This window comes from Brachypodium distachyon, chromosome 5, assembly GCF_000005505.3.
Source record: "Brachypodium distachyon strain Bd21 chromosome 5, Brachypodium_distachyon_v3.0, whole genome shotgun sequence".
Classification (NCBI taxonomy): Eukaryota; Viridiplantae; Streptophyta; class Magnoliopsida; order Poales; family Poaceae; genus Brachypodium; species Brachypodium distachyon.
Window position 1 is genome coordinate 18247794 of NC_016135.3, and position 23739 is coordinate 18271532.

The window sequence follows — 23739 nt, forward strand, 5'->3', positions numbered from 1 at the left end:
TTTTCTTGTTGTCCTATCAGTGGCCAGCCTTTGCACATGGTGTTCTTTTATTTATTTTCAGAGGTTTGCACATGGTATTCTATCTGGTCGTTATGTTGCTCGTCGAATGTTTTTGCCCAGTTACGGTAGTTCAGGTTCTCGCATCCTCGAGTACTTTTTTTCTCGCTGCTGCAAAGAAAGTGTACGGAGTACTAGTTCTGTTTTCTTCGTATTCATATTTTACTGTTTTCCGACTCATTATAAATACAAGTAGCGAATGCCTACGGGCGTACACATTAGAAAAAAAAAAGGCATCTACTTACCCCGGCGCCCCCTCCTTCCCGGCGTACCCCTGTTCAGGTAATCTCTGTGCTCTGATCGATTTCACTTTCCCTGTCTTTCTTCGGCGAGCATGTCTTCCTCGGCTCCACCCACTGCCCCCCTATTCCGTTCTTTGATTGAGCCCGATTGGATTTTTGTCTCGTTTCTAACAACAGCGCGCGCGTCCTCTCTAGTGTTCGACGCTTGCCTCCCTGAACGGGGCTACTGCTTCTTATCTTCTGCGCTGAGTATGGTAACGCGATCTGACCCTACTACAGGGCTGCATCTTTTCCGCTTCTAAGTGTTCTTACTTGCTTCAAGTTGATGTCTCCTTATAATACATTTATATACATGCTCTGTAATCTGTATAGCTAGTGTGAATACAACTTCAGAACTTCCAAATTGTTATATGTCAGGTAAGATACTAGTATGTTCATCCCATCAATGCCCTAGAAAAGGTCTAATAACTCTGACGAGGAGGGCTCACCAGTTTTACTTGTCATACTTGTCCTATTGGTACTGGGCATGTAATAATTCTTCCCAAATTACTTGTCATACTTGTTCTAAAATACCTCTTATGCTAAGGCTTCGAATTTATGGTACTGGAAATCTACGTGTGACTTGCTGAGTATTGTTTCTGTGTTCGTAATCTCAGGTATAACTGGAGTTATTTAGTCAATCTCTGGTTCACAAGCCTTATATAGTGCTGTACAATAGGATGGATCTTCCGGAGGCATATGACAGATGGAATATGTTCCATGAACAGGCAAGGTATACAGGATGTAGTTTATGCTGCCTACAAGGTTGCACAGAAAGAGAAACAAAGGGAGAAAGAAGCCCAAGGTGCTATATACCCTACATTGGGAGTAAGAAGTTTATGTTTCAGTGCTTGTATGTTAATTTCAGCAAGCTCATCTTGGAAGAGTTCTTTTTTTTTTTCAGATTGCGTTGTTTGCCCTCCTTGACGCACGTAGGCGACGAGGAGGCCGCACCATGGATGACAAACGGCACCAGTCGATCTCTTCCAGGACGGCCTGCTTACCCTGTCACACCTACTGGATCATCCATCACTATCTTCAGCAGCAGAAGATACCACCACAGGAACAAATACCTGCAAAACTGAAAGGCCGTTATCTAATTCAATTCCTGAATCATCTAAGACCCTATTATGCAAGAATAGCATCATAATGCATGAAGGCAAGGGGTAAAAATAAGATAACATGAAGGAAGACAAAGTTCAAGGAAGAAAATAGTAGTACTTCCAATGAATTCTGTTCTTGAGTGACTTTTCTGTAAGACCAATTCCTTCAAGGACATTGGTGAATCAGTGTACCAGTCTTATTCAAATACTACCCACTGAAACCACTATGATTGAAAATGACATGATTGGGAGATGACATATCAATATCCTCTATCTCTGTCAAGCGAATATGCATGACATTAAATCAACAAGCACTATAAGAAGGGGCTACCCAGCAGTTCCATTTCGTTTTCTACTAGAAACTCCCCATTTCACTAATTTGCAGGTACCCACGGGTTGGTGATCCACAAATCACCACTTAATTTTTATTTGGCTATTTTTTATTTTGATAAACAATATAATAATTTAGCATATATGCATCTTAGATGCAGAGACCAAGGAAATAAAAGCCTCGGTTACAATAAATAACAATCCCCATGTCAGCTCTCATCCCGGCACGGATCGCTGACGACGGAGTTGTGCTCAAGGTGTGGCCAAGCAGCCACTTGACCACCTCGCTGGGCGCGACCCTGCGGCCCATGTCGTATGACGCCCAACTACAGCCGTGGAGCCACAGGCTATGTGGGTCTAACCGCTGCCAGTCGCCCTACTGGCAGGTGCCTGCTCCACAGGAGTGCTACGATTCACCGCCGGTAGCATTTCCATCAGACAAACACCAAAGAAAAGGATGACTAGCCTGATGGAACATAATATTGTTGTTATTCGTTTGGCCCGGCTTTGGTAACTCATCTGCTACCCTATTGCACTCACTTCTCGCATTTTCAGTCCGACACTCTGCAGGCCTGCTAAGAAAGAAATGACAGAGGACCACCGAGATTTGTTCTCTTGATTCATAGCAAAAAAATTGCAACTCCAGCGGAATCTGTTACCGTAATTGGGAAAATTCACGTGTTCCATGGCAAGCTTTATCCCCTGCAAACAAGATATGCTTCCACCTCCTCAAGCCTCCGCATAAATACCTAATAAGTTGTTCCAAGCTGATAATAAGGCATTGCCTCAACTGTCCCTCAAGACGACGCACGCCAATGCTAGCTTCCCATGACCCACTATCCCATACTAGATTCAAGGATTACAAATGAACCGTCAATATTTAGACGGAACATGGAAAGCTTAGGATGACCATTACCAGTGGTGACAAAGCAGATGTCTATTGAACATCTAGATGTTTTTCAATCAGGAAAGGGTCATATTTTGGACCATATATTAATAGACACCTGTCATTAGCAAACCAGCCAAAAAACACAAAAACGACAGCCGCTAATGGATTTCGGGTTTGGTCTTTCTTTCGTTACATCCCGACCAGTTGGCCATACCGTAGTGTTTAGTGTGAGCACCATTATTGGAATTGGAGTATCTCTTTCAAGCCCGCACATAATGGACAGCGTGGGAATATCTACAATAGGGGACAGCCCATCATAGACCACAGGAATCCATACCCCCATGGAAAGTTGTGAGGTGAGGATAAATACAAACATAGAAAGTAAAGCTTAGTCCGAAAATGAATAGAGAGGAAATGGAATTAGAAAGGGGATGAATTGGTTACTTGGCAGCTTGACGTGCTCTCGGCCTTTACTAGGCTAGCTTTTGCTATATGTGATAAGGAAAATGGGAAGAATTGGGGGCGCTTCGCTCTTTAAAGGAGTTTTGTTTCCGGCCCAATTACAATTCCCTCTGTTTCTTTGGTCCAGAGTAAAAAAAAAGCCCATGCCAATAATCCCCCTTGATGAAAAAAATATATCTGTACCTTCTTCCCTAAGGTATCGATGGAAAAAAGAAAAAATAGACAAGCTAGATCGGGGAAGGAACAGAACAGCAAGCAAATAGCTAAGGAACAGAAAATGAAAGCCTCTACAGTACTTGTATATTTCTAAAGCAACGAACGAAGCAGAAAGAATACTGAGCAAACACTCCAAACTTGCAGCCAGTCAAGAAATCCACAGATGCCTGTTCAAGCAATGTGCTGATGGTACAAAATCCGAGACAAGAAAACAAGAATGGAAGCCAGATTTCCAGAGACAGGTGCTGGCCAGGTATGCAACCAAACATGTCTCAGTTTCTTGTCTGATCATTGAGACACTTTTTAGGTGGACGCATTCCAATTTGTTTTTATTCATAACTCTGAAAGTAAACTGACAAAGTGATACTACAAAACTGAGAAACAAAATGCTAGCTCAGTCTATAATCAGGCACCAAGTTTTCAGAAGCACGCTATATTTGAAACCCTTTTCTGTCACTCAGAACTAAGAACCAACCAAACAAAAAGTGCAGAAAAAAAATATCAGAATCTGATGTGCCCTGTATGATGTATCAAACACAGAAAAGGAAAAAAAATTCAGAACACACAGCTAGGTTTAGAATAGATAGATACACTAGGAAGATTTATTAGCTAGACGATTTCCTGAACTAAAGACATCAGCCAAGCAATTTTTTCCAGGGACAATTTGCTGAAATTTGTCAAGTACAAAAATAGCTGAAATAAATGACGAACACCTACCGTTCAGATTCCCTGTGCCACACTCCAGCCTGCACAGATAAACTGTGGCATATGAAAATAACCATCTCATATACCAAAAACTTTTTGGCGTTCTCTGACTGATTTCTGCATCTGAAAAAGAACATTCAACACAGGAAAATGAAATTCAAGTGCTTAAACTCATGACAGATAAAAAAATCAGAACATGTTGTGTATCATGCTGACCCACCCATTTGGAATGTGGATAAACTTTTACATATGGATCAAACAAAAATTCGCGCAGCCCACAGGGGCATAAAAAAAATGCCCCCCTGTTTCTGTTTAACAAAAATTAAACAGTAAAGGACTAAAAAATTAGCTGCCTAACCCATGACAAAACCAACAGCATTTTTGCAAAGAAGCAGAAAGGCCTCTTAACAACACCACTGAACACAAAAATTCAGACATAACCACAAAAAGTACTGTAAACTAAAGGCTGAAACTAAACTGTAACTTAACTGAAACTAAGGCAAAATGTGAAGAAAATAATTATTTGAGAACAGTCATGAGAGTCGCACCGAGAAGAAAGCAAAACTGGCACCCAGTTAAATGGTTAATTGTAGGCCAGTGCAGAGTATAAATTGTTGTGTGGGTGTGTGTAGCCATAATACTTCAATAGTTGAGCACTGAAAATAAAACTTTATGATGGTTCATAAATTGAAGCTTGTAGCCAAAACATTGATTAAGCTTGACGCTGGGAAAATTTGATTGTAAACCCCCAAAAACCTATTAACCAACTTGCTAACAGAATGCATTTGCTAAGAACTGTGTTGAGAACCTGTTAACCCTAACAAAATCCCATGCCCTCACAAGGAACTGCAAAACCAAATCTATTAACAGAGGACATCCTACATACGGTCGTGACAAAAAAAAAAGGAACAAAAATAGGCCACCATCAACCCATTGTCACCATTAACAGAGCACACCTCACATATTGTCGCCATCCCACATTCAGGGGCCATCAAACGCCACCACCTTCCTCTTCAACAAATAACAACATGCAGACAACACAAGGCATTCAACTACATACAAACGGCGCACCCAAATCATACATCAAAACAAGGCATCCAAGCAACGACAAACTCATGATTCGTGAACAAAAACATGCGGAGGCGATTCCTCGAGTTACGGAGCATGAGATGAGAGTAATGCAGGGCAAAAAGGCAAACCTCTGTCGCAGGCGGCGAGCGCCACGTCCGCCCCACTGAATGGTGCTTCCCTTCACCATGCTTCACAAGCACAGCTGTCCCCCCTCCTCCGCCTGGTTGACTGCCTGGAATCGTCCACAGCCACTCCTTCCCCCCGAGACTTTCCTTCACCAAGATTTCTCAGCGCCCCCTACTGATAAGACAACACATCAATAAAACAGCAGCAAAAAAAGAGCCTTAAAATGACAGCCGAAAGAATTCGAAGTAAAGACTGCACTACCTAAAAACACAAACAGGCCGGACGCAAGCCGCAAACCCGTCCGTTAAAATGAAGGCGCATGCAGAAAAGGCATCCACCTCCGGCGTCGCGATACGTGTTGCACAAAGACATCCGACGGCCACAAAAATGGAGTTGCACAAATGAAAAACATCTAGATGATCAATAGCAAAAGTGTTGAGGGTAATACAACAAGCGAAAACACTGCAAATGGATTACTGCTCATCAACATACAATTACAGCGCGGGCCAAAATAAATGAGCAACAGTTGAATTACAATGCAATACAAAGACCCAGGCTAGGCTGCTACTCTTTCTTTCTCCTCTTCACCTGCTCTGCCACCGTGGCGCCCTCCAGCTTCGCGTCTTTAGCAGCATTGTCGTACTTGCTGGTGACAGATGCTGAGTAGAGGGGCAGCGCGATCGACTCGGGTGCCTTCAAGTGCAGCGCCCGCACGTTCTTCCACTTCCTCGGCACGCATGCGGCGGCAGCCTCCACAGCGGCCATCACGTTCTCCACCACCTCGGCCTGCGCCATCGCCGCGTGGCCCACCCGCACGGCGCGACAGGTGCCGGCCTCCACGCGCAGCTCCACGCAGCGTGCCGCCTCCCTCGCCGAGTCCGCCCACGCTGGGTCGGCAAGGTCGACGGGCACGAGCCTGCCCCGGCCCTTGGAAGCCTTACCGCTATTGGGGATCCTGAGGCGGCCGTCGACGAGGACCAGGCCGCGGCGCGCGACCGCGGGGAGGGAGCGCAGAGCGGAGGAAGGGAGAGGCTCTATGTCATCGGGAAGGACGTCGGGGAGGCGGTCGGAGACGAGGAAGACGGAGGGGAAGGGGGAAAGCGGGAGGCGGAGATGGTGCTCGAAGCGGCGGACTGGGGGGCTCTTGAGGGTGACGAGGAGGTAGATGGGCTCCGGCGCCGGGGAGGCGTGGTGCTGGAGCCACCGGAGGAGCGCCTCCGCCGCGCGGACCACGGCCTCGCGGCGGACGCGGCGCTCGGGGTTGGGCGCAGCGGTGGCAGGGGCGGAAGCCATCTATTGCGGCGGCGGTAGTTCGGTAATTCGGGGAGTAACAGAGGGCTAGGGTTTTTGTTGCGGTTTTCGGCTCGGTTGGACCCGAAGTGGGTCGGGGACTCGGGGCTGATTCGAATGAGCCATCGCCCAGGATGACTAGCATTTTTTATTTAGGCTTCAGCAGTCAGCCGGCACTTACCGGACTAGCTTCAAAGTGGAAACTGAATCGAGGCAACGATTTATTCTGAGTTACTGCATTTTTATTCTGGCCGGGGGGTCCACGAACAGAGTTAGCACGAGTTCACGTTGGAGCACTTTTTCTTTCTTAGCACCCCGTCGCCTGAAATTTCTCTAACGAAGCCCACACTGCTCTTGCTCTAAGAAACTGAATCGAGGCAGCGAAAGGAATTGTCTACTTTATCCACCACTGGTTTCGGTGATGCCATCCATCCTCTCGAAAGGAAAGGGCTGGTCTTTTGGCATGGCCAGCATGCTCGACAATTGAGAAGCGAGTTGGGTTTAGTGTAAGCAGTTATATCAATCTATACATTATAGTAAGTATATAAATCAATGTTTTTCGTGTCCACAAAAAAAGTACTCTCTCCGACCATATTATTTGTGGGTACATGTATCTAGATATTTTGTAAACATAGATACATCCATATTTTAGCAAATTTAAGACAAGTAATATGAATCGGAGGAACTAAATCAATGTTTACCCAGCATGGCCATCATGTTCGACAAATTGAATATTTGTTAGCGACATTCATAAAAAAGATAGCAATAAGGTAAGTAAATCCAGATATAATAAAATTTTACAAATATACAATAGCCCAAGCTAAGAAGATCACAAGCAACAAACATAAGACATGCCCCATGCCACATAACCTCAATGTCCTGACTACAATCGAGGAAACATTTTTGTATTCGGGCTTGTCGAAATCGTGAACTATTCTTAAATTCCTAGTACACTTCAGTCTCGTCTTTCTCCTCCGTGCCGTGTCTGTAAAAGCACCCATATTTTTTTTCAAATGAAACAATCTGATTTTCAAGCGGCGATCTCTGTATTTGCTCAATGCATGGTTCAACGCCAGACCTAGTTTGTGTATAGTCTCATAGTTTTCTCTAAAAGGTGCCCATGTAGGAACCTTAAACCTAGGGTACAATCATATAATCTTTCGGCCCTCCTTATGAAGCACTATTTCATGGCGTAGCGCCGTTGATTTAAGTATAACTGCAGGTTTAGCCAATGTTCTGGTGCCATACTCGTTACAGATACACAGCCTAAGCTTGATCTTCCCTTGATTCTTGCATCCGAAAGGCAGAGGTCGACCTTTCTCTTTGAAAAGAAAGAAAAACATCTTCATCGGATTTTCGGGTTGCTACTTCCTGGATGGCATATGGCCGCATGGACATATATCAATACTAGAGCACATAGTATATGGCAAAAAATACACATGAATTAATTTCGTCGGGCGTACCTGGCAGTCTTCGTCTCCTCGCAAATCGGCATATAGAACAATAAGCCAAACTAATTGGGCGTACTGTCTTTTCTTTCTTTCGCGGGACGTACGAGGCCTTGCCCACTAATCTATACCAACGTATTAAATTCGAGTTGGTGGTGATGGTACGGTCGCCGCCGTACGTCCACCCCTCAACAAGTCAAGGCCCGCACCGGTTTGTCTGTGGAGCAAGCCAAGCGCCGCCACCGAGCCCTCGCGGATCCTATCACATCCTGGATCGACTCTGTCTCTCTCCCCCAGCGCTCCTCTCTCACACGCCTCTCTCTCTCTCTGCCACAGACCCTCTTTCCTGGCCATGGCTTTCATCCTCTTCTTGGTGCCCACCTCGCTAGAATTAACACATATGGCACCGCACACCCGCTACCCAACCCCTCTCGGCTTCCCCGTTTTGCGTACCCATGAGAAACAAGGAAGAGAGAAATCGCCCGCGACGGTGCCATCGACGGTGGCGGTGGCACGGGCAGGAAAGTCCCCAGCGGCCTTCCTGGCTCCGGCGGCCAAGATCTCGTCGGAGTTGTACCTAATGGAGGACGACCGCCCATGCCCGATCTCCTTTCTATCCCCCATCTCTCTGCCCTTGCCTCGATCTCTCTAACCGTGGGATGCTAAGCGGACGCGGCTAGAGAACAAGGAAGGCGGGCTAAAGGAGTTGACTAGTTGGGCTCAAAGGATCTCGCCAGCGGGGGAAGGAGGGGGCAGATGGACCGGCAGGCGGATGGAGGAGCGTGGCGCCGCTGGCGGTCGACAGTGAGGTGGAGCTTGCGGCTGGCGGCGCGGGGGGCTGAAGGGGAGCGGCACCGGCTTGGAGCAGGGAGCAGAGGCAAGGGGCGGCTTGGATCCAAAGGAGAGAGGGGGGGGGGGGGCGCAACAAGAGAGATAGCAAGGGGAGAGAGTGCTCCAGGGAGGGAGAGCAGCAGAGTGGGAGTCGGCCAGGGGAGAGGGCGCACATCTGGAGCTTGGGAGGGAGGAGGGAATCGATGGAGAGCATAGAGAATGGGGGCGACGGGGAGAAGAGATGGAGAGATCGGGAGTAAGAGAAAAGGTGAAAGGGATGGCTTCGGCTTGATCAAATTAACAAGCTTCTGTGTAATCTAACTTTTTTGATTTTTTGAGCGGGTCTGTGTAGTCTAAGTCGATATATTTGTAATCCAGTTAATATTTAAAGCATTCTTGTAGTATTTAAATTTCAGAATTTTTAGTCACACATGTCAAAGCCTACAATATATTACTACTCGAGTAGTGTTCGGCCCATTACTTACTTGGCGGCCCAAACACTCATCATATTACCTTTTCTATCCGCAACTACACTTGCCACTAATAAATTTACGTGAACGCGAGCACAAACTTTGATGATCTCGGAGAAGGAAATCACCATAATAAATTTTTTTATACGAGTTTGTCGATCCGTAGCAACGCACGGACATTTTACTAGTCTTTTTATTACACGTAACGATCTACTACCTCCTCTGCTATTTAAGTAAAGTCGATGGCGTAATTGGAAGTGATGCAGTCGGATTAGCATACCTTTGGGGACGTACTGGAGTTGGATTGAAACTCGTGATGTGATGCAGTCGGATTAGCATGCCTTTCTCTCCAGGGGCAGGAGAAGTATTGGCTGGCCTCGTGTGTGCCTGCCCAGTTCCCAGCTATCTTCACCATTGAAACCCACAGGGATACGAGTCCGGCTAAAGCTTGACCATTTTGATACGAGTCAGGGCCTTGTCTCATCCTGCCATCCATACAACACACGTTGTGTGATTCCTGATTCGTGGAACCGCACACGTTACAGACATTGTAGACGCTGCCAGGAACGGCGGGACGCTGCTGGACACGACCTCCGGCTATCTGTACGGCGGGGAAGAGGGCGTCCACGCTCCAGAGTCCAGATTAAAGCTGGCGACGAACATGTGCTCCACCGCGTCAAGCGCCGCCGCCGCAGCCATATGCACTGGAAGGGGTTCCTCTCGTCGGAGCCGGACACATTGGCTTATTTCAACTGGCAGCAGAGGATCTGCCGACGTTCTTTTGTGAAACCACAGGTTTGAAGTGTTATATCCTAGAGTTCATATAGGTGTAGATCTAGCCGGGTAGATAGCTTTACTGTGATACAACATGGCATTCGGGATTGAGAGCAGGGGTACTTTCGCCTTGGCTGGACGAAGATGCCGGTGTGGACGACATGACGGCGTGGAAGAGCGACGGCGAGAGGCGGCGATGGGGAGCGACGGCGAGAGGCGGCGGCGGGGAGCGACGGCGGCGGCGAGCTTCCCGTCGCTTCTGCGCAAAATTCTAGATCGGTAGGGTGTGTTCGGTGGGGTTGGTGGCAACGCTGATGAACCTCGTAGTGCATGCCCCGGCCCCCACCTCTTTATATAGCGCAGCGCGAGAGGGGCCCGCCAATTAGTAGGGTGTGTTCGGTGGGGTTGGGCGCCCCCGATCAGGGCGCGTCAGATCTAGGCCCACACGGTAGGAGATCACTCTAACATTCTCCCCCTTGATCTCAGCTTTCTTTTAATTGTGTACCTTTTACTTTATTCGTTTCACCACCGATTAGTACGTAGAGCATGTTTCATCGTCTCAGCTCAATTGCCAATAGAATTAGACAACTACTACATACCTTTGCATGTTGAAACAAATTCTGTTCTTTTCGGACCATTCTTTATCCAGAAATCATAGGCTTTCCCTTAAAACCAAGCCGGCTAAGTGTTCCTTGAACACACTTGGTGGTAAGCCTTTCGTAAGCGGATCCGCAAGCATATCCTTTGTCTTTATATGCTCGAGACTTATAGTGTGATCCTGGATATTATCTTTCACAACATAATACTTTATCTCTATCGGTTTGGTAGCATTACTCGACTTGTTGTTGTGAGTATAAAACACTGCGGACTGATTATCGCAGTACATCTTTAGTGGTTTGTCGATACAATCCACTACTTTCAAGTCGGGTATAAATTTCTTTAACCATATCGCCTGTCCCGTGACCTCATAACGTACTATAAATTCTGCATACATCGTGGATGATGCAACTATTGACTGTTTGGAGCTTCTCCACGAAATAGCCCCTCCTGCGAGACTGAATACATATCTTGACGTGGATTTTCTATCATCTTTATCTCCCGCGAAATCTGCATATGTATACCCTCTTATCTCTAGGGAATCAGATCTTCTATATGTTAGCATGAGGTCTTTTGTGTCTTGCGCATAACGCAATGCTTTCTTTACCATTTTCCAGTGCTCTATGCCTGGATTTTCTTGATATCTACCGAGTACCCCGGTGATAAAAGCTAAGTCAGGGCGAGTGCACACTTGTGCATACTGTAGGCTTCCAATAGCCGAAGCATATGGAACCGCTTTCATTTGATCGATCTCATATTGACTTTTGGGACATTGAAATTTCCCGAAACTGTTGCCCTTGACTATAGGAGCAGGTGTGGCATTGCTCGCATGCAAATTGTATTTCTTTAGAATCTTTTCTAAATATGTTTTTTACGATAGTCCTAGAACCCCATTTTTCCTATCTCGGTGAATTTCTATGCCCAAGACATATGACGGTTCACCAAGATCTTTCATATCAAAATTTGAGGACAAAAACTTTTTTATTTCTAGTAGTAGACTGACATCGCTGCTAGCAAGCAGGATATCATCCACATACAGAATTAGGAAAATATATTTCCCACTTTTAAACTTTGCATAAACGCAGTTGTCCTCAACGTTCTCTTTAAACCCAAATTTCTTACTGGTCTCAGTAAACTTTAGATACCACTGTCTAGAAGCTTACTTTAATCTATAAATGGATTTCTTTAGGCGGCATCCCATGTTTTCCTTGCCTTCCATGATAAAACCCTTGGGTTGTTTCATGTAGACCTTTTCTTCTAAATCCCCGTTTAGAAATGCCGTCTTTACGTTCATTTGATGTAACTCTAAATCAAAATGCGCCACTATTGCCATTATTATTCTGAAGAATCTTTGCATGAGACTGGTGAAAATGTCTCATTGTAATCTATTCCTTCTCTTTGTGTAAATCCTTTTGCCACGAGTCGTGCTTTGTATTTTTCTATATTCCCTCTAGAGTCATATTTGGTTTTGTAGACCCATTTACAGCCTACCGTTTTGGCTCCTTTAGGAATTTCCTCTAAATCCCAAACTTCGTTGGAACTCATCGATCTCATCTCATCTTCCATGGCCTCCAGCCATTTCGATGAGTGAGAATTACTCATGGCTTCTTCATATGAAGTGGGATCATTCTCCATATGAACTCTTTCTGTATTATAAACTTTATAATCTTTTGGAATGGCTGACTTTTTAACTCTTTGAGACCTTCTAGGGGCCTCATTTTCTGGCACGTTCTGTGTCTCTACATGTGGCGCATTTTCGGGCTGCAGCAGCTCCCTTTCATGTGCAACAATGGGTTGAGTCGGCTCCTGAAGGACAGGTTCCGGACCTTCACTCATTGTTGCCATGTGTGGAGTTGCAACAGGTGTCGGCACCACAATCTCAGGGATTGTCGGTGCGGCAACAACAGGTAGTGAAAAGAATGGCTCTTGAGTCATCGGATTAGGTGCATGCACCCTCTTCTCCTCAAGATTAACTTTTCGAGCTATCGTGCTCCCCCTCATCATTTCGTCCTCTAAGAAGACGGCGTGTCTCGTTTCCACAAACTTTGTGTATCTGTCTGGACAGTAGAAACGAAAACCTTTTGATCTTTCAGGAAGCCAATGAAATGGCAAGTTACTGTCTCGGTATCCAATTTTACAATATTTGGGTTAAACACTTTGGCCTCAGCCGGGCTCCCCCACACCCGCAGGTGTTGTAGAGAGGGCACTCTTCCTGTCCACAGCTCGTACGGTGTTTTGGGCACCGACTTGCTTGGCACTCTATTGAGAATGTGAATGGCGGTTTTTAATGCCTCCATCCACAATCCCAATGGTAATGTGAAATAATTCATCATACTGCGCACCATATCCATAAGAGTACGGCTGCGTCTTTCAGCTACTCCATTTTGCTGAGACTCGCCTGGCATTGAATATGGGGCGACTATTCCAGTCTCCTGCAGGAACCTTGCAAAAGGTCCAGGGACTTGACCATATGGGGTGTGCCGACCGTAGTACTCCCCCCCACGGTCAGATCTTACTATCTTTATCCTTTTATCATGCTAATTTTCAACTTCAACATTGAATATTTTAAATTTATCCAATGCTTCTAACCTTTCTTTTATTGGATAAATGTAACCACTATGGGAGTAGTCGTCTGTGAATGTTATGAACGAATCATAACCATCCACACTTTTCACAAGAAATGGTCCACAGATGTCAGTGTGAATAACTTCGAGTGTGCTGGTGCTACGTATTGCACCTTTTTTTATTTGTTTTACATACTTTTGTTTAATGTAATCTACGCATTGCTCTATTTCTGAGAACTCTAATGGAGGAAGAATTTCTGTTTTAACAAGTCTTTCTATTCCCCCCCTCGAAATATGGCCTAAACGACAGTGCCATAATTTCGATGATTCATTAGTCCTCTTTCTTTTCTTTTGTACTTTCTCCGACGCGGCAACATGTTCATTCACTTTACACACAGAATGTACGTTTTCATGTATGGATAATAAATAAAGCTCATTGTGAAGGAAGGCAACACCCACACAATCGTTATTAAACCATATGGCACACTTGCCATGTCGAAAATGACATTCATAATCAACTTTTTCCAAACGTGATACACTAATCAAGTTTCTGTGTAATGAAGGAACATAAAACACATCTCTAAGCAGGATCGTAAATCCATTGGGTTGCAACTTCAATGCATCTTTTGTTTCTTTGCGTAGTCGGCGTCGAACGGAATCCCTGTAAAGAATTTGCAACATGAACAGTTGCACCAGAGTCAATCTACCAAGTAGATTTCGAAAATTGTGTATACAAGGATTCATTTACAAAGGAAATGGAGTTTATACCATTCTTTGCCATGATTGACTTTATCCATTCCGGACAATTTTTCTTGTAATGCCCGGTCTTCTTGCAGTGGAGGCATGTGTCTTTGTCCACTGGAAATGTCTTTTGCTGTTGCGGATGTTGCATGGGAGCTTTACCATATGGCTTTGAAGGAGAACTTTGATTGCCTTGAATGAAGTTCTTTTTCTTATTATCCCTCACATAGTTCAGAGAACCACCATATGAGGATTTAATTCTGTCCTCTTCTTGCACACACATGGCTATAGTCTTTTCAATACCCCCCCCTCTGGTTGCATATTGTAGTTGACAACAAAAGTGTCAAACTCTTTTGGCAACGAAGTTATAACCAGGTGAACAAGCATTGCAGGGTTAATCTCTAGATCAGCATCCATGGGCTTCAACTTAGAAGCCATGTTGCTCATCTTGAGGATATACTCTCTTATGCCATGTCCTCTTCCTGTGTACTTTTCTGTCACCAGTTGGGTAGCATATATCTTTGAAGAACCAGTAAACTGGATCTTTATCTTTTCAAGATACTCCCCTATGGAAGCACACTCTGCAATTGAGCCCACAACAGCGTGCTCAATTGTGTTCTTTATGAAAGCCATGCACTTTTTATTGGCGGTGAGCCACTTTTTGTTCTCAAGGGTGTATGACATCTCCTATGGAGCATGCTCCCTCTTCTTTTTCTCCCAAGCATCATCATCATCTTTTACATCCCTGACTGGCTCTGTAGCCTTTGGTGGTTGTGGAGTGTCAACCACCCAGTCCACCTCGGCACAAACAAAAGTCAGGTCGACTTTCTTTCTCCACTCAGTGTAGTTGTCACCCCTGAGGGTTGGTACGTCCTTGAGGCATCCCATCAAGTAGTACCCTCCTGAAACCACAATGACGTGAGAAGATAACAACAATTGCATGCATTAATATAACATTGGTCAAAATTGATACATACAACTGTTTGTGCAATTTAATCTATATCACCGTTGGGCAGAAAATAGAATTAAATGCACACTTTAACCATTAATCATGATCATGCTACTAATTACGTTGGTCAAGAGAAAATAACACTATCACAATTAACATAAACCACTTTTAATCATGTTCTTTTAATTTAACAACGCTTTTAAAACTATTTGCAGCGGAAACTATGAACAAAAACTATAACTTTATACTTTTCGGAAGCATCATTTTGCACTTTACTATTTCCTAAAACAAAATCTCGTTGGTTCAGTTTGAGTAGGACAGAAAATTATACCAAAATGTACAAAAACTGAGCATATACAGTGCATCTGTGAAAAAAAATTCAGTCTTTCGGCCCAGCAGCAGCCCGTCAAGAGCTCAGATCCACCAGGCTTAATCGCAGCCGTCCATCGGGATCCGACGGCTGCGCGTGATTTTCGTTGGGATAAAAGTCCTCCCGGCTGAAAACCCTAGCTGGCCTCAAACCCTAACCTCCTCTGTCCGTCTCTTCTCTGGCGGCGGCGGCGCCCGAGCATGTCGGCCCCGCCGGCAACCGCGCACCAGCGACGGCGAGCCCTCGCCTCCTCTTTTCACTCCTCTCTCTCCTGCCAGCAACCAAGTTACCAGGCGGAGGCACCCGACGGCGCCGCCCGTGCCCCCCTTGCCAGCAAGCGCGTGCACCGACGGTGCGCGCGCCGCCGTCAAGTGGCTCACCAACGGCACCACTTTCCCGGCGACCCCGACGACTGGCGACGCCATGGTCGACGGCGGACGGCGGACGACTGCTTCATCTTTCAAGTAAGGCTAGGGTTTCTTTTTCTTTTGATTTTCCTTTTCCTTTTCTTCTTTCTTTGTTCTATCCCGAGCAGATCTACAACTTCAACATGCTCTGATACCAATGTTATATCCTAGAGTTCATCTAGGTGTAAATCTAGCCGGGTTGATAGCTTTACTGTGATACAACATGGCATTCGGGATTGAGAGATAGAGAGAGAAGGGGTACCTTCGCCTTGGATGGACGAAGATGCCGGTGTGGACGACATGACGGCGTGGAAGAGCGACAGCGAGAGGCGGCGGTGGGGAGCAACGGCGGTGGCGAGCTTCCCGTCGCTTCTGCGCAGAACCCTAGATCGGTAGGGTGTGTTCGGTGGGGTTGGTGGAAACGCAGACGAAACTCGTAGTGCGTGCCCCGGCCCCCCATCTCTTTATATAGCGCAGCGCGACAGGGGCCCACCAATCCTATTGGGTTGGGCGCCCCCGATCAGGGCGCGTCAGATCTAGGCCCGGTGGGCCGTTGGGCCCACACGGTATGAGATCACTCTAACATGAAGTACTCAAATTATATAGCTTAAGGACAATGCTAAGGAGTCCTCATGCTACGCGCGGCGATCGCCCTCGACATCAAGCGCTTGGTTGTTCGCAGAGACTCCCAACTCGTGATCAACCAGGTAAACAAAGACTACGACTGCCCCCAGATGGCAGCGTACGTGGAGGAAGTGCGAAAATTGGAGTCCAAGTTCAAAGGACTTTGATTTGAGCACGTAAAGCGCAAGTACAACTTTGTTGCGGATGAACTGTCCAAATGGGCAGCGGAACACAGCAAGGTGCCTCCTGGGGTGTTCGTGCAGAGGCAGTCGAAGCCCTCTGTCGACCCCAAGACAGTCGTTGGGGAAGCCCCTCCGGCAACTCAAGGTGACCCTGCAGCTGCAGGGAACTATGCCGCCAAGTTGGTGGCATATACTAGCCGAGAGCTACCACCCTGGGGGGGGGGGGGGGACGGATATTATTCGCTACCTCAGGGACGGACCCTCCCGGAAGAAGACATTGCCGCGGAGCGAGTAGCCCAACAAGCTAAGATGTACGCCCTGGTGGACAAAGAACTCTACCGGAGGCGTCCCAACGGAGTCATGCTCCTCTGCGTGCCCCAAGAGGAAGGGCGCGCATTGCTGGAGGATATACATCAAGGCACATGCTCACACCATGTGGCCTCCAGGGCACTAGCTGGGAAAGCGTTCCGGCACGGCTTCTACTGGCCGACAGCACTAGCCGATGTCGAACAATTAGTCAAGACCAGTGAAGCATGCCAGTTTCACGCCAAGAAGAGCAACCAACCAGCGCAAGCCCTGCAAGTCATCCCGTCCTCGTGGCCGTTCGCAGTCTGGGGGCTGGACATCGTCAGCAAGCTGCCGAGAGCAGTTGGCGGCTACGAGTACTTACTCGTGGCATCGACAAGTTCTCGAAGTGGATCGAGGTGGAGCCTGTTCTAGCCGTCACGGCGCAGGCGGCCATCATGTTCTTCAAGGGCATTGTGTGCCGGTTTGGTGTGCCTAACGGCATTATCACCAACGGCACGCAATTCACTAGTGCGGTGTTCCAAGCTTACTGCGAGGACATAGGCACTAAGATTCACTTTGCCTCTGTTGCTCATCCGAGGAGCAATGAGAAAGTTGAGCGAGCCAACGCAGAGGTGCTGATGGGGCTCAAGACGAGAACCTTTGACAAGCTCAAAGGCCACGGGAAACATTGGGTTGAAGAACTCCAGCCCGAGCTGTGGTCAGTGCGGACCATACCGAGTCGGGCGACGGGTCAAACTCCGTTTGCCCTCGTCAACGGGGCAGAAGCTGTGCTGCCCCTCGAGCTCAAGTATGGGTCACCTCGGGTACGCGCGTACGGCGACAAGAGCCAACACACGCAGAGGATTGATGACCTTACCTTCATCGAGGAGATTCTATGCCGGGCTGCTGTACGAGCTGCAAGCTACCAGCAGGGACTCCGTCGTTATCACGACAGGAGAGTCCGTCCGCGAGGGCTCGAGGTTGGAGACCTCGTCCTGCGCCAGATACAAGGAACGAAGGCCGGGAACAAGTTGACTCCAATCTGGGAAGGCCCTTTCCGGGTAGTGCAGGTGACCAGACTGGGGGTTGTCCGGCTGGAAACTGAAGAAGTCTTGCCGGTGCCCCAATAGTTGGAACATCGAGCACCTACACAAGTTCTACCCGTTAAACGGTGGCGCCTTACCCACGGGTGACGCTGCGGTAGTGTGCCTCTTTAAGCTAGTGTAGCCGGGCAAGGCCCGATTATAATCCGCTAGCACGAAGTTGAATAAAGATAAGTGTTGCATTGGTAAATATTGTGCTTTGCTGTTTGTGAATGCTTCTGTCTCCTGCTCTAGGTGCACAGAATTGTCTCCTCATCCTTGGCTGTGAGCAGGGGCTGCCGGAACCCCGAAAACCAAGCTCGTTGCCGGGACGACCCGGAACGAGGCCTAGCAGTTGCCGGACGTCCGCAACGTGCAACGTGCCAGTGAGGCACCATGGAAATGTAAAGATGCTCACAACCAGGTCTGAGGTCGACTCTTCTGTGCCCAGGGGCTAGGAGGCAGGAGGTTATCCAGTTTATACTGTTTTTTTCGTGCATTTCGAATTCTTTTTGCTATGTACCTTGGGCACTGCAGGAATCTGACATGCAGGATAGAGATGAGGCGAAGGCACACTGTGATGCTCGTGTGGTGGTCACGGGTGCCGTCGTCTTGCGAGTAAGTTGTACATATATGGCAATTACTTTGAGGTTTGATGCAGGAAACTGAGACAGGGCCAGTGCCTCCACGCGGCGACTGGTGGTCCCGGGCGTGTGGAGGCAAGAGTAGCGCTTTGGCTATTTAAGGAGACCAGGGCAAGTGCAACGCCAGCAACGCGCAAGAAGGCAAGAGATGTCGCAGAGAGGCGATGGTGGTGCATCCCTCTGCGCTTGTCGCTGAGGGTGTTCCCACCATCGCGGCCCTGCCACATCTCTTACGAAACGACACCATAAATGGCGATGAGACAAGCGAGAGGTGTCGTAAAGACGCGGTGGTGGTGCATGCCTCCGCGGCTCCGAGGGTGCTGCTGGAGGGTGCACTGCCACCGCGTCCTTGCCACGGCTCTCAGCAAGGTGCAACAAGTCCAAAAAAGACGGGAAGCTACGTATCTCATTTTGGGTCCTTGGTTTTTCCCTTTAGTAACACTGGTTTGCTGGGGTAAGCTCGGTCCCCGCGTTGCCGGAGCGTAGGAAGGATACTTGCGGGGTGAGGACGCCCCCGACACGTGGCTCGCGGGTCCGTCCCGGAGGCGTGCGCGCTGGAGTAGTTAACCCGCAAGTGGAGTGACGAGCCGCTGCTGTTTGGTCCTAGGTCGGCACCGCGGGTCCGTCCCGGGTCCCTAGTCTGGCCAAGCACGTGGTTGGCGAGTCCCCGGGTACGCAAGGCTAAAAGACGAGAAGGACAGAGCCCCTCCCCGGCAAGCTAGTCTGAGGCAAAGAAACAAGCAAAAGTAGCATTGGATATATATTGAAGCTTGAGCAAAACAAGTTAACGCGTAACACTGGTGATCACAAGGGAAAGCTAACATAAAAAGTTCTAAGGCGCCATGCGCCACTTGTAGGAAAATAAAAAAGGAAGGAAACTATGCGGGAGGTGCTCCCGAGGCGGCCTCAAGGCGGAGACGCTGGATCTCCAGGGAGTAGCCGGACAGCAAGTCCGTCTTCTCCTGGAGACGCCCCTGGAACGAGTCCAGAGCCGCCTGGTGCTCTTCCTCGCTCTTGGCATGCGCGGCTTTCACCAGCTCGAGCTCCCGCTGGTGGTCTTGCTGGAGATCCCACAACTGCTGGAGGACTACTGCCTCCAGCACACCTTGCACAGCAGGCGTAGCCCCGACCTGCCGTGCATGCTGGAGCTCCTCTCGGAGCCGCTGCAGCTCGGTGCGCTGCTCATTCGCTTCCCGTCGTGCTGCGCCCAACTCCGCCACTACGCAGGCGTGGTGCTGCTGCGCGTCGTTGAAGAAATCGACGAACATCCACTGCTGCTGCTGGATGTTGTCGATCACTTGGTGTCCCTGCTCGAACACACTGCGGTCGAAGGTAATCCGACCCCAAGTCCGCCCGACGAGTTCCCCTACTCCCGGACTGAAGACGGCCCCGGCAGAGGAGGAGGACCCCGCCGCGATCGTCTGCGATCCCGAGGGCGCGTCAAGATTTGGCGGCGCGCCCCCGGCTTGGCCAAGCCCCGCTGCTCCTTGCCCGTCCGAAAGGGGCGGGCTGGGGGCTTCTCCAGAGCGCTGCCGCCCGCCCCGGCTGGCGGAGGCTGCTGCATGTCACCCGCCTCAGATGGCGCCCCCTACGGCAGTGGTCACGGCCCAGCAGGCGCCGTAGCCGATTGCAGAAGGGCTTCAACGGAGGCAACTTCCGTCGGAGCATCGTCGTCGACCTCACCGGTGAGGTCGATTACCTGCACCTCTGTAGGCGCGGGAGCAGCCGCAACCGCTCCAGCAACTGCACAAGGAGCACCTGCGTTAAGTATGGGAAATGGCGCGAATAGATAGAAGATACGCTGGAACTCGCACGTACCTACCGCCGGGCCGTTGCCTCGCGAGCTCGAATCGGGGACCCTTGGGTCCCGAGCGGCCGCTGGCGTCGTCACAACCGCTGCGTCAGCGGCATCTTGGTCGCCGCCGCCCGATGCCGGGCGAGGCTTCTTGGTTGGGGCTGCCGGTGACGCGCTGGTCTGCCCCCTCTTCCTCGACGAACTGGAAAGCGCAAAAATAGATTAGTCAGGCACAAAATAATTTCGTGAAATTAAAGTTGTTCTGGACAACATTGGACTTACCCCGCCGGTTTGAGTTTGAGCACCCTGTCCGCCAGGATGCTCCTCGCCGGAGGGCCGCTTCGCGCGGGGGGAGCTGTCGGAGTCGCCGGGGTGGTCGGCGCGGCAGCTGCAGCCGCATCGCCGCCGCCGGAGGCACCAACCCCCGCGTCGCCGTGAGGCTGCGGGCTAGCCTCCTGCCTGCTCGCCCGCTCCGCCGCGGACCGCCTCACGAGGGGGACGTCGTCTTCCTCATCGTCCTCCCTCGGCGCGACCCCGCTAGCTGCCGAGGGAGCGTCATCGTCGCTGAGGTCCCCTCCGACGCCCAGCGAGGAGTCGTCGGAGTCCGAGCCCTCAGCCCTGGTGGAGGCCTAGCCTTGGCCCCCCTTCCCCGAGTCGGCAGCCGGCTCCTTGCCCTTGCGGGGCCTGGCCTGCGGGGGGGAGGGCTGCGTCGAGGGGTCCTCCATGATCCCCCACTCGTCGCAGAGTGGGAGATCCCGGGCTCCCGGGTTTGGGATCCCGGCGTGGAGCGGTTGCGCTCCAAGCGGGGGCAGCCGGTAAGGTTCGTCCTCGCCAGTGATGCCCTTCACCCAGAACTGCACCTCCCTGGGGAGGAGGTTCGTGCGCTGCAACCGGGTCCGGTCGCCGGCCCCGGTGTACATCCACGCCGGATGTGAGCGCCGCTGTAGGGGAGCCACGTGCCTCCCGATGAAGTGGCGCGCCACATCCATGCCCGTGAGCCCAGCCTCACGGAGCGCCTTGATCTTCGCACAGATTGGGGCCAACTCCTCGTCCTTCTGGTCGCGGAGCGTCCAGTCGTCAGAGCCCTTCGAAGGCCCGAGGGGCTCCTCGTGGAACTCCTGGAGCTCGTCGGTGCGTACCCAGCACCAGTCGCGGCGCCACTCCTGCTCGATCTTGTTCTTCCCCAGCTCGATGAACTCCGACTTGATCCTGTCACGGAATCAGAACACTACCCCCAAGGACAGGGGAGCCTTCTTCTCCACCCTCGGGTAGTAGTAGTGGCGGAATAGCGCCACCGACGGCATCACCCCCACGAACACTTCACAGGGGTGTTGGAAAATAGCCAATGTGAAGAACGACATAGGGTGAAGTTGCGCCATGATGAGCCCGTAGGTCTCCATGATGGCTGAAAGGAAGTAGGAGTGCGGCGGCACGAACCCGGCAAGGATGAACCTCCCGAAGATCCGGAAGTAGTGCACGTCACGGTCCGCACCGACGGGGAGGACCCGCGTCGGCCCGTGCTTGTTGTGCTTAGTGGCGAGCGCCAAGACCAGCTTGTCGACTCCCTCGCCGTTGTACCCGGGGGAGAAAAAAGCGAAGTTAGCCCGCATTTCGTCATCCTTCCGGGCTCTGTCCGACAGCTCCTTCTTGCCGGCCTTTTCGCTCTTTTCCCCTTTGCTGGTGCTCCCCTTGGGACGGTTCTGGCCCTTGGAAGACATTGGCGAAGGTGGAGAGGTTATTTGGTCGGAGTTGGGGCGCGGGGAGCTTGGGAGGAGGCAATGGCAGAAGCGAGAAGCAATGGGGAGTGCCCGCCGCCGGCCTTGGGTATTTATCGGGGCTGGCGGACTGCAACGGGCACCCCCACGATCGGCAGTAAAGAGCCCTAAAGAATCGGAGATCAAGAGGGGGGTGCGCGACGTGGCCTTAACTCTCTGGTGATTAAGGGGGATAAGGCACGAAATCGTGCGTCCGACCGTTTCGCTCGGAGAAGTGGAACTATAAATACGGCCCACAAGGCCGGGTGCCAGGGGGTTCCCCTCTTGGGACCCACGCGTCGGATAGGGCGTAGCCCGGCAACCGACCGAGGACATCACTTACTGGAAGCTTCAAGGCTGCCGGCCCACGCCCGGGGTCTACTGTCGTACCAGTGGCCCACGGGGTCCCACTGATACGGGACGCGTGGGTCGTCAGTGACGAAGCCCAGTCAGGAAGACCTCCCGGGAAGCGATGGATCCGGGAAGCCTGCCTCGAGGAAACGACCCCTAGTGAAGCTAAATCTAAGGGCCGAGTACAAGATGCCCTCGGGAACCCCGGTCCCGGGAAGCTGAAGGAACACCTCCCGGCAACTAGCAGGTGCGCTAGCCGGGAAGGTGCACCCCGGCAACCCGCGCTCGGGCATGCAGGCGGGACCCGCAGAACAGTGAAGACAGGACAAGACGGCGGATGCAGTGCATTTAATGCACCGACAGGAGTCTTATCAGCAGGAGCAAGACTAGGCCGGCTACCCCGAGAGCCATTTTTTCTACCGTGTGCAGTGGACCGGGCGCTGCATGGCGTCCAGCGCGGATCAACCAAAGTGTATCTCGTGTGGCCGTGACACGCGTCTAGGAAACGTGTCACGGTGCATGCATTGGCACATGTGGTATCCCCTTGTCTATAAAAGGAGGACCGATGCCACCGGTCAAAGGGTTCCAACCGAAATGATTAGGATATAGCACAGCGTTCACCTAAGTAGCCAACTCGGGAACTCCCCGGGTCATCTGTACGCACTCAAACTTGTGAATACAACTCAAAGCAGGACGTAGGGTATTACACCTCCGGGTGGCCCGAACCTGGGTAAAACTCGTGTGTCTACACCTCGTGTCTATCGCCACACCGGCGATCGCCGGAGCGATCACCTCGCCCTCCGCCGAACCAAAAAGGGGGTGTGCTCGGCATCCCCGATGCCGGAGATTGTGCTCCGACATTAGGGTTCTAAAAACTAACCTAAAAATGAAGTTGCATTTAAAAAGAACAACTACATTAGCTAAGGCATGCTTATATTAGCTTACTGCCAACTAAATTAAAAGAAGAAACTATAGTTTCTAGTGTCAACAACTAAATAATAATTCAAAGCAACTAAATTAGCTAAGATTAGAAAAGCGACTTCAGGTGTGAGGCTGAGCAAGTATATCGTCAAAGAAAAATGGCCAAAACAAATCTAGACATAGATAAACAACTAATTAGGTTAAGAAAAGGTTCTAAAGACAAACCTCAGTTTTCGGCAGCGAAGCTATCCACGGCGCAGGCAGCGCCTTGCCTTTCTAGTTTTCTACACATTGATACAGATACTCGATATATCTCCGAAAAAGTGTTTAGAAAATACCGTTTCCGTATCTCCGTATCCGTACCTCCATACTCATCTCCCCGTACCATGTAACATAGGTTCCACTAGAAGATTTACA

The 23739-nt window shown here is 49.9% G+C and overlaps 2 protein-coding genes across 2 annotated transcripts; both read right to left on the bottom strand.

Annotated features, from left to right (window-relative positions):
* Positions 1-5633: 5633 nt before the first annotated feature.
* Positions 5634-6709, bottom strand: LOC100828962 (ribosomal L1 domain-containing protein 1). Its single transcript, XM_003581344.4, has one exon. The coding sequence runs from the start codon at positions 6531-6533 to the stop codon at positions 5805-5807; it is 729 nt and encodes a 242-aa protein (XP_003581392.1). The 5' UTR covers positions 6534-6709; the 3' UTR covers positions 5634-5804.
* Positions 6710-19240: 12531 nt separating this feature from the next.
* LOC112269388 (brain acid soluble protein 1-like) lies at positions 19241-21675 on the bottom strand. The gene is made up of 5 exons (XM_024456063.1): positions 21614-21675; positions 21436-21505; positions 20579-20925; positions 20320-20498; positions 19241-20244 (listed from the first exon to the last, which is right to left on the bottom strand). Exons 1-5 carry the CDS (start codon positions 21673-21675, stop codon positions 20102-20104), a joined length of 801 nt encoding a protein of 266 aa, XP_024311831.1. The 3' UTR covers positions 19241-20101.
* Positions 21676-23739: the final 2064 nt, after the last annotated feature.

Coding starts and splice junctions, on each gene's coding strand:
- LOC100828962 (XM_003581344.4), bottom strand. CDS start 6,533: ATGGCTTCCGCCCCTGCCACCGCTGCGCCCAACCCCGAGCGCCGCGTC.
- LOC112269388 (XM_024456063.1), bottom strand. CDS start 21,675: ATGGCGCAACTTCACCCTATGTCGTTCTTCACATTGGCTATTTTCCAA. Junction 21,506..21,613: donor TTCCAACACCCCTGTGAAGT/GTTCGTGGGGGT, acceptor ATTCCGTGACAG/GATCAAGTCGGAGTTCATCG. Junction 20,245..20,319: donor AGGCAACGGCCCGGCGGTAG/GTACGTGCGAGT, acceptor CTCCTTGTGCAG/TTGCTGGAGCGGTTGCGGCT.